The 10,814-nt window shown below is 35.9% G+C and overlaps 2 protein-coding genes across 2 annotated transcripts in view; both read left to right on the top strand.

The window, feature by feature from the left end:
* Nucleotides 1–1,454: 1,454 nt before the first annotated feature.
* fkbp1ab (FKBP prolyl isomerase 1Ab) lies at nt 1,455–5,367 on the top strand. The gene is made up of 4 exons (XM_039652880.2): nt 1,455–1,550; nt 1,676–1,723; nt 2,677–2,789; nt 2,954–5,367. Exons 1-4 carry the CDS (start codon nt 1,514–1,516, stop codon nt 3,080–3,082), a joined length of 327 nt encoding a protein of 108 aa, XP_039508814.1. The 5' UTR covers nt 1,455–1,513; the 3' UTR covers nt 3,083–5,367.
* Nucleotides 5,368–5,918: 551 nt separating this feature from the next.
* The window catches only part of sdcbp2 (syndecan binding protein (syntenin) 2), a 13,005-nt gene continuing 8,109 nt past the window's right edge, over nt 5,919–10,814 (top strand). The window contains exon 1 of the mRNA XM_039651974.2: nt 5,919–6,132. The gene's annotated coding sequence lies outside the window, so the exon portion shown is untranslated. The remainder of the gene's footprint in view (nt 6,133–10,814) is intronic.

Here is a 10,814-nt window from a genome sequence, read left to right as displayed (position 1 = left end):
ACTAGAGATGGAACTTTTTGTGCACCACATACAAACCACTGAAATCAGTTGATAAATGTTTTTTTTAATCCAGAAAAAACGCAGCTCACCATTTACTTACATTTGATTACAGTGCGGTCTTGCCCTCCGCAAAATGGCGGACACGTTGACGTATCGCAGCAACGTTCCAAGGCGGGCCAAGGGTATGTCTCTGCAGAAAACTGTTCAGCGCCCTCTTGTGGCCATTAGTTATTTGGCCTTAAAAGACACCATGAAATCAAAGTTGTCAAAGTTATTTTTCTTAATGGAATATTGCAGTACATTATTATTATTTTTTCATTCATGTGCTCTCGTAGTGTTTAATTAAAATAATTTCTCCTCCCATTTTCCCAGGAGATATATGTTTCTATGAAGACGGAATGAACTTTCACTCACATGAGATCACAGCAACCACAATCACCTAATCAATTCCCCATGGACAAAATCAAGTGTCCCCTACATTCTTTGTCTGAGAAGCTGTTTCACTCGTGTATACATCACAATAGGGAATAAGACGATCTCAACTTCCTTTTCATGTCAAATTTAAAGTAACAGTTCATTGACAATGACAATTGAAAATTCTGTCATAATTTACTCACTAAAAACCACTATGACTTCCTCTCTTCTACAGACACGCACACGAAAGAAGATATTCTGAAGAATTTTGGTACAGTTTGGTGCCTATTTAGTTCCATTGTATCCATGATTCCACTGTAAGTTTAGCCTGGCATGCCAGACCTACATTGCTGCAAAATAATTTTTGCTGCCGCTAGGGTGCGCCTAGATTTCTAGGCTACTGTAAGTTCCCCAGTAAAATAAACCGTTTTGGAATGACATGGATGTGAATTATTAGTGGCAGATTTTTTAGTGGAACTATCCCTTTAAGATCAACATGTGTTGGGTGACTGTCAAGTTGTTCATGGAGGGGAAGTGGGAGGTGGACATGTGCTTCTACAGTCACCCACAGTACACCACTTTAAAGTGAGTGTTGAGAACATGTTACATAACTGGTACATTACAATCAATCTGTCTGTCTGTCTGTGTCTGTCTGTCTATCTATCTATCTATCTATCTATCTATCTATCTATCTATCTATCTATCTATCTATCTATCTATCTATCTATCTATCTATCTATCTATCTATCTATCTATCTATCTATCTATCTATCTATCTATCTATCTATCTATCTATCTAACTTTCCTTCTTTTGCTTTTGAATATCACCATTTGTTTTCCAATACAATAGTTAAATATTTTTCACTCGTAGCAAAGGGACGGGCCACATCAGTCATCATGCTGTAGTGCAGTCACGTGACCTGACAGCATCTCTCTCTCTCTCTCTCTCTCTCTCTCTCTCTCTCTCTCTCTCTCTCTCTCTCTCTCTCTCTCTCTCTCTCTCTCTCTCTCTCTCTCTCTCTCTCTCTCTCTGCAAACAGCTGTGAGTGAAACAGTGTGCGGGAGGGCTCTTCGGAAGCATACACACGAGCGGGACAAAATGGGAGTAGAGATCGAGACCATAACCCCCGGCGATGGTACATAACCCCAGTGCAGCCTCTATCATATAAAGTAGCATACTATTCGTCACGCTGCATGCGTTTAACAGCTTTGTATAATTCATTTCTCTTGCTCCCTGTTTCTCCTCGCGCTGCAATCACAGGGAGGACATTTCCCAAAAAAGGACAGACATGTGTGGTGCATTATGTTGGTGAGTTGAATTTCAGATTTTCTTTTGGTCAGTGTACAGTTTGGATGTTGTAATCTTTCCCTGTTTGCCCGTGTGTGTTTATATTGATATTTGTAGCTTTATCGTAAAAATGTTTATTATAAGAAAAAATATATATTATTAAAAAGGGTAATGTATTACAGTAAGAAAATATAAACATCTAAAAAGTCGAAATGCCGTAAAGATATAGTAAAAAAATCGCAACAAACGAAGAAGAAAATCAAGCCAATATGCATCATTAGTTGTGTATTGTTTTCACGCGCCACATGATCCTCATGACAGCTGAGACTGAACAGATAGTCTTTGTTGTATCATGTCGGATAGACGGATTATCACTGTCTGGAGTGAGTCGACCCCTGAGATGTTGTGATTGTCTTTTAATTGTTCATACTAAGAAATCTCTGTCTGTCAAGTCGATTATTTGACAATTAGGCTATGCAACCTTGATATAATATTCAACATTGTGCCAAAACAGCCCACATATCTGTCATTATAACTTTGCATTACATTTTCATGACCCTCACTTACTTAATTTTTCTTATTATTTTTCTTTTCTTATTTTTAATTAGTTGTGGTGCATTTTCTACATAAACATTTTATTTTTACTTTAGAGTTTTTTAAGTAAAAAAAAGTTAATTTACATGAGTAAATAAAAAGAAGGGAAAATGTTGCATACTAAAAAGCACTTAAAACAAATATCCATCTTGTAGTTTAGGGCTTCCATCTCATTATTTATTTATTACATTGGAAGAAGAATGGAAAACCGGTCACATATTTTGTCTGTGGGCTTAATCTGTGCTTATTAGTCATATAGCAATATATATATCTGAAAATCCCCCTGACAGAACAGAACAATAATAAAGAATTCGCCCATTTATCTGATGCTCTAACATCCTGTTTTTCATGGCCTTGTCCTTTTCCTCTCAAATCTTCAGGCTCTCTGACAGATGGACGAAAGTTTGACTCTTCCCGTGACCGTGAAAAGCCATTTAAGTTCAAGATTGGTAAACAGGAAGTGATCCGTGGCTGGGAGGAAGGTATTGTGCAGGTGTGTAATGGTGTTTTACTCACTCAGAAAAATCATAACACTTTTTGATTGAAAGAAGTTTAAATAATATCTTAATAAAGTACCAAATCCAGTCTGTCTAGGATTGATATTTCAATGAAAAAAAGAAACAAGATAATTCATGCCTATATTTTTGTGACATTTAGATGAGTGTGGGCCAACGCGCAAAGCTGACCTGTTCACCTGATTTTGCCTACGGTAATAAAGGCCATCCTGGGATTATTCCCCCAAATGCCACCCTCATCTTCGATGTGGAGCTTCTCAGTTTGGAGTGATTTAATGCTATTCACTGCCTTTTGTTCATTTTTCATTACTTTATAAATGTTTTAAGTGTCAAAAGTTTAGGGTTACACTTTATATTGTTACACTGTAATTATACATTTAAGTACTGAGTAATATTAAGAAACTAAATAGGGTTATGATAAGTGTTACCAAGTTTAGTCTTAACATTACTTAATTAAATAAGTTTCTCTTTTTGTCACACTGTATTTTTAGCCATTTTTTTTAGAAGCATCTTATCTTATTCAGAATCTTACAGATTTAGGCATATTATATAAAGATCTGTGCTTAATTTGATCTAAATCCACATTTCTCCTTTTGCTTTGGTCACATTACATCTGAACTAATTCTTAAACTGTTTTATTTCAGTCCAGACTTCTTCCTGTAATGAATAAGCAAATCACCAAAAACCTTGCAATGTCCTTAATCTTGAACATGTTAAATTGGCGACCAACGCACCGCACGTTGACAGGGTAACACGCTGATCCGACAAAACTATTGCCGTTGGTCGCCATCTGTCGTGCAGTGTGAATTGGCCTTTAGACTTCGTTTTCTCTTGTGACTTTTTCTCACACTGTGATTGTTGTTGGCTTGAGACCAAGTTCAAATTTTATACCAATATTGGTGACTTTATCCCTGAATCGTAACCCCCCCACAAGAAAACCATAAATTTGCCTTGAAGATGTTATGTTTGAGATAATATAAACATTGAAATATTTGTTGCATTGTTACTTTTTACATTGAATAAATGAATAAATTACAAGTTCTATTTTTTACATTTAAAAATACAGAAAGTAATTTAAGTTATTTAAATTATTTAAACACTTTATTTCGATAGTCCACTTCAGACATACACTTATTATATGTCAACTAACTCTCATTAATTAGGGTTGCATAGTTACTCATAATCAGTCGGATGTCTGTTGGGGAGCATCACAATAATGTGTTAGCAGATATTAAAGGGAGGATTCACCCCAAAATGAAAATTTTGTCATTACTTACCCTCAAGTTGTTTCAAACCTGTATGAAATTCTTTCTTGTGTAGGACACAAATGAAGATATTTTAAAGAATGTTGGTAACCCGACAGTTGTCGGCATCCATTGACTTGCATATATGGGGAAAAAAATACTATGTCAATGGGTGCTGTCAACTGTCTGGTTTTGTGTTCAACAGAAGAGAGAAACTCATACAGATTTGGAAGAACTTGAGGTTGAGAAACCGATGACAAAACTTTCATTTTTGGGTGAACTCTCCCTTTATACAGACAGTCTAGTAATACTCTAATGACTTGACTTGCAGATGCAAATATACTTATAGTTAGTAGAATGTCTAAATTGGACTATCAAAATAAAATGTTACCTAATTTTCAGTCAGTTTTGAATTGTAAGCTTTGAACAGATGGACTTTACACAGGCTCCCTGGTTTTGATTAATGGAAAGAATCACATTCTTGAACAAAATCCTTGTGCCTCCCTGTGTGTTTTACACTTTCCAGAGTTTGACTGGTTTTGTATAAAGTGATCAGACGTGTTCACACTGATCAACTAATAAAGTGCTGTCATATCTTGTAATCACACTTTACAGTAGACCTGGCTGATTAACATAAAATGACGATGTATGATAATAGTGCCATTTCTGTTAAATTGGTGCTAAATTTAATAGTTTTTTCCCCCCCTTTGATGTATATTATTAACATATAGCTATTTGGATTTTGTTTGTTTTTGATGTGTTTACTTTCTTCTGTGTATGATGAGGTTGTGTAGTTGAGTATCTGGCACATTTGGCAGCGTAGCAATGGATGCATGTCATAATTAGTGCTTAAAGATTTTGTGATCATGTTTCACTCTTCTTCTAACAAACAATTAGCTTGCTAATACATTTAAAAGATGTGCACTTTGTATTCTCATTGAGCTGGAACAATTTGTTCTCAAAGATGGACAATGTCTGAAAAGCACATTGCGACCTACTCTAACAACAATAGATGGCTGCAAATAATTTAGCATAAAAATGTATTAATGGTAAGTAGTGTGCTGGAAATATGGTAATGTCGACCGTGCTGCCTATAGACATTTGCTATTTGATGCAGATACAGTGACAGTACTTTTTCTATTGACATGAAAACAATTTTGAATTCTAATGAAATCTGCAGACGCATAAATATTTTGAGTCGATGCTGTTTATTTCTGTGATTGCAGGTTAAGCGTCAAATAATATTTCTGTAATGCTCTGTATTTATGTATTGTCATACAGACAAAACACCCAATAAAATAATTAAAATGTGCTAAGTGCTTGTACATGTTTTGGAAAATGTTGCTTGCTTCTGTTATTTTACATTAGTTCCTTCACTGTTTTTATTCTATGTACACATGCAAATCCTTTGAGTTCAGAGGCACTCCTATTATAATACATGTAAGCTGAAGAGCAGGAGAATTTTACCTTAAACATTCTTACACAGTTTAAGGTGCTTTACAACAATGAGATTCAACAATTAATTGACAGCTGATGTTTAGCACTTTATTATTTATACAAAATAAACCAACATAGACAGAATCAGCCAAAACATATTTTTATGATTATATGATGTAGTTAATGAACTAGTCAATGAGATTTGTTAGAACTGTTAATTTGGTATCCCACCACTATCATCAAGAATATCGAGATCTCTGATCAGTCCAATACTTTTACAGTATTAACAATAACTAGAGTATATGCTAGTTTTTGGCAGTCAGAGTGGCTGGGCTAAAGTTAATAATTAGCAAAAGAATAAACATAAGTTGTAGCCCAGCCTCTCAAGATAAATGAGAAGCGAACAACGTCATGAAACAATGAAGTCTACAGCAGGAAGTAAACTGAGCTGCAAAGCCTAATAGAAACTGTACGCACACACACATACTTTCTGTCTCTCATCACCTCCCGTCTAATGTTGTTCACTTCTGCTCCAACCTAAAGAGGAAAAGGGTCCCATTTACTGCGCTCAGCTTGTTTACATTCCTTCTCATTACATTTACCCCATTTCTTCAGAAGTCACTCGTTTGAAAGCCGAAAGGTAAGACGTGATACTTTCTAACCTGAATATTGTTGTTTCAATGATTTTTAGAGTGATTTATTGAGTCATTTAGGTATGTGGGACTCGCTGGCTAACCGAAGCTAAACTTAACCAGGCTGCTGCTAACATACACGAAGAACAAAGACGTGTTAGTGCTCACTTTACCGTGTTCTTCATCCCTTTATATGTATTATGTTTTTGTTTTTAAGGACATTTTTTTGTAACGCATTACCTGGCCATTATTTTAAGGAGAAAGTAATCGAACTTTATTCGTGTAATTAGCATGATTGTGTGGTTTGCTAAGGGAGTTAGCTCGAGAGCTAAACAACATTAACAGTCTAACGTTACCAGTTCGCCTGTTTATATTTTGAGTTAAGTCTGCTTACTTTATGGTGACAGAGTATAAAACCTCACTTTATATATATATATAAACAGTTGACGTGCTTTTATCGCTTTTGCAGTTTTTGGGTAATTTTGAGGAGAAAATATTTATAGCCTAAATTAGATAAACTGTTAGATTTTATTTAAAAGAGAGAGGGGAAGAAAAATCACATTTATAACTCAACTCTCTTTAAATGCACGTTTAGTCAGTTAATATGATTATACATATAACAGTTCCACATTGTTCGTCAGTGAAACATGATTTGATGTTTGCCACGTAACGTTAACATTCAATCAAAATTTCCAGGTGACGCATGTTGCGTATTATATGTTGAAACCTAACGTTAGTAATTTCTTGAGAAACAAGTTTTACTTTCGATTATACCTGTATGTTTAGTCAGTAATGGATAGAACTGAATTATTGATGACTGAATTGCTGAAAACAAACAAACAAATAAAAGAGTGATGCTAACAGACAAACCTAAGGCTTCTAACCTAGTTTTCCTTTGTTCTTGTTGTTGTTGGGGTTTTTTTTTTGGATGAAGGGACTTTCCCACATAATGACATCAGTTTACTGGAAATATTTTATCATTGCTGTTCATGTCACACAGCTAGTCTGTCATAGTCATTATACAATATATTATATTTAGTTAATGACAGCGGTATTATATTTATTATATTTCCCCTTAAGCTGTGGATTGGATATTGCAACATGAATCCTTTGCTGGTCTCAGTCAATAGAGTTGCAGACTGTTGCCATGGGAGATCTGTTTATTATGCTCAGCACTCATTCAGTCTCCCTGAAAATGAGCTTTGCCCATTTCTCCCCCATCCCAAAGGCCCCTCATCCACTCAACCGGACAGTTATCCATTGGCTTTGCCCCTAACTTAAGTTTGCTCTGGTGATTTGTCAGTAATAAACTGCGTGGAAACTGGAAAGTAGTCCACATTTAGTTAAAGATATCATCTAAACCATATTCAAGCAGTGTGAAATCATTCTATTGCTTCTGCATTATCATGCATTAGTGACGCTTTCCACAATGTTGGTCGATCAATTCAGATTTACACTCAGGTAGCAACATGGTTATTAATGTATTTATTTATTTATAGGTTTAGTTTTTTGAAGCTGAAACTTGAAAGTAACTTGTGTTAATTTTAATTAAATTTTATTTTTGGAATCATAGTTTCTGTTTCCCTGTTGTTTTAGATTTATGTTTATATTATATTATTTTAATTTAACGGAACACAAATGTTTGAGTTTTTGTTAAAGATTCACATTCAGACTCTACTCCAGACTCCAATCCTTTCACTTTCTTGTCTTTTTGATAATTCCTAGTGTACGTTGTAACATGGAAAAAATCCGCCGCTACTTCCGTTTCTGAATCCGTTTCGTGACCTGAATGAATAAACTGATAACAGGTGTTGACCTCAGTTGACTTAAAGCCAATGATGAGATTCCCTGCTGTCCTTTATGCCTGCTTGATTTATGACACACTTTGTGCCCAAAGTTGATTCACTTGCTTTCTGGCGAGAAGCTGATCTAGATCGAGCTTCAAACAATAGAGGCACACATGTCTGTGAGAAGATTGCTCACTGTCTCCATAAGTCCACTATTTAGAGACATCTCTACTTTAGAGGAGTGCTCTTGACAGGAAATAATGGTCCTTTAGTACCATAGAGACATTTTTATGTGATGAGAGACTGTGTTTGTTTGGCAGTAGGAGCCTGACTGATATATTTAGTGCCTGTTTCTGACATGAATCGTCAGCAGATATTTCAGTGCATGTTTACTTTTCACATATCACGGTCTATGTATGTTGGGAAGAGGGTGTATGTTGGTTTGCATGAGCTGTTCTGTGTGCTCTTGTGTGGGAGTTTATTCATGAGCGTGTGGGTGAGTTTTTTTTTTTGTTGTTGTTGCTTTTTTGTGGTTATTTCTGTCTGTGAACGTTCAGATTTGTACAAAATGTACAGCGTGTAGGAGCATGTGCTTTAGCTTTAGTCTCGAATCTGATATTATGGGATAAGCAACTCAAGTCTCTTTAATCTGGTTGTAAACCTACATGCGTTAGAGTCTTTAATAGGTCTCCAGGCTGTTTGTTTCATTTCCAGTCACGGGCCAGTACTCCAGTCGGACTGATTCTAACAAAATACTTCCTGTTTCCTATTTCAGTTTGTTCATGTAATGAGCGACTAACTATTTCCATTAGTATGTGGGATGTCTCTTTAGGGAAGTGAGGCAATGTGCAAGTTCTCCCATTTCCCATCACGTAACCATACCTTCTTTTTGCTGTTACTTAATGTTCCTTGCTAGAAATTTTGTTTTAAGATTAGCTTTGTTCAATGCCTATATAACCATATGATAGTGTTGCTGTAGGCTCTTGTTTTGCATTTCCTGCATCTTGCTTTCTGCTGCCGTGACGTGTACAGTAACCTGATGATCTACAGGCAGTGATATTGTTCACTGATATACACAATCCGTCATGTGATCACTGTCATATGATTATGACTAATGTCACTGCCCATCAATCACATGCTGCTTGGCCTTTCCTCTAGTAACTTGTAAATCACTCCCTCATAACTTCCATGCATGGTCTTCCTTTCTTTCTTTAAGTAGTTTAATTTCTTTTACTTCACTTGCTCATTCTCTTTTCCTTCTTTCTCTTTTTTTTCCTCCCCCTTCCCATTCCCAGTAATGGATTTGTTCCCGGTAAAGCACTTAACTTCTCATTGATCTTCCTCTATAAGATGAAGAGCGCAGTCAGGCAGTGTTTAAAGGGATAGTTCATTTTGAAATTAATTTTTGATATTTTTTAGCTTACCTCAAGGGTATCTAAGATGTAGGTGTCTTTGTTTCCACAGTAGTTTCAATTTTGATATTTCTTTCTATTCTTGTCTGTCAGTCATATAATGGAGGTATATAGGGTCCACCTCAAAGGGCATGCACAGAGAAGTCCAAATTAAACATGATTTAATGACTCATAAATGTAAGTACACATTGATGGCCTAAGACACGAAACGAGCACTTTGTGTGAGAAAACCAACAGTATTTATATATTTAAATCTCTGTGTAAACAATGAGTGACGTACACGCGCGCGAGAGATCACTTCCGGGGGGCTTTCCGGCTCTTGCCGGTGCTTGTGCAGTCAGAAGCGCCCTCGCCCTCAGAGTACTTGGACGTGCCTGTGATTACGAGAGGTAAAAACAATATTATACTGTTTATATACTATAAATACTGTTGGTTTTCTCACACAAACCGCTCGTTTCGTGTCTTAGGCCATCAATGTGTACTTACATTTACGAGTCATTAAATCCTGTTTAATTTGGACTTCTCTGTGCATGCTCTTTGAGGTGGACCCCCTAAACCTGCATTATATGACTGACAGATAACATTTACATAATATACATAATTTACATAATATATTATTCAGACATCATCATCATCAAATATATAATACAAATGTAACATGTAGTAAAAATTAATTATTATCTAAATAAAATAATAAGATATAATTATAGTTTTAATAAACCCGAGACAGAAATGTCAAAAACTAGGTTTGAAATAACAGTCTGAAGTTATTTAAATGTGTAATTTTATTACTATTTTATCTGTTATACAAGCCATTTGTATTATATTGTTATATGTTAGCTGTTAGCATTCATCCAATTAAATAACTCATGATTATTGATGTTGCTAGCATCATACTCTTCTGCTTGAGTTATTGGAGCAAGACTGTCTTTAAATCAAATCAAATAATTTGATTTGTGCATATGGACTGAGTGTTTAGGTTTTTATTTGCCTCTTGTGAAGTGAAATATGCTCCTATGTCTGAAAGTGCAGCTATTATAGGAGTTATAATTTCTGGTGGTTTGTTTTTTAATATCAATGAGGATGACTGTGCAGAAGACACAGATGGACTCATAGGTGGATCATTTCACAACATGAAAGTAACACCACCCCTGAGCTAATGCCTGGAGAGCTGGGACGCATCCGTGTGTGTGTGTGTGTGTGTGTGTGTGATGGGGGGGAGGGGGGGGAGGGGGGGGGGTGTTATTTTTTAGAGAATCTTACTAGTGAAGGTGTCAGTCAGAATGGAGAATCCTGATGAATTGACTGTGTTTTTGTTTCTGATTAAAGCATCAGTCATTGCCTGTATGCTCCTAATATACTCCCTGGCCTATCTAATTAGTATAGGTTTCAGTTCCCGCTGGAGTCATGTGGTTGCTAGTCAGCTGAAAAATCAACTCAGGCAATATGGCTCTATATGAGATGACTGAAAGCATGGTTTCTTGTTTTATA

Source organism: Pimephales promelas, chromosome 20 (genome assembly GCF_988280905.1).
Source record: "Pimephales promelas chromosome 20, fPimPro1.hap1.1, whole genome shotgun sequence".
Classification (NCBI taxonomy): domain Eukaryota; kingdom Metazoa; phylum Chordata; class Actinopteri; order Cypriniformes; family Leuciscidae; genus Pimephales; species Pimephales promelas.
The sequence above is the reverse complement of the archived record's forward strand: the minus strand, read 5'-3'. Positions and strand labels throughout refer to the sequence as shown.

Excerpts from the sequence above, each read along its gene's own strand:
- fkbp1ab (XM_039652880.2), top strand. The coding sequence starts at position 1,514 with ATGGGAGTAGAGATCGAGACCATAACCCCCGGCGATG. Across the intron at positions 1,551-1,675 it reads GACCATAACCCCCGGCGATG|GGAGGACATTTCCCAAAAAA; the intron begins GTACATAACCCC and ends CTGCAATCACAG. Across the intron at positions 1,724-2,676 it reads ATGTGTGGTGCATTATGTTG|GCTCTCTGACAGATGGACGA; the intron begins GTGAGTTGAATT and ends TCAAATCTTCAG.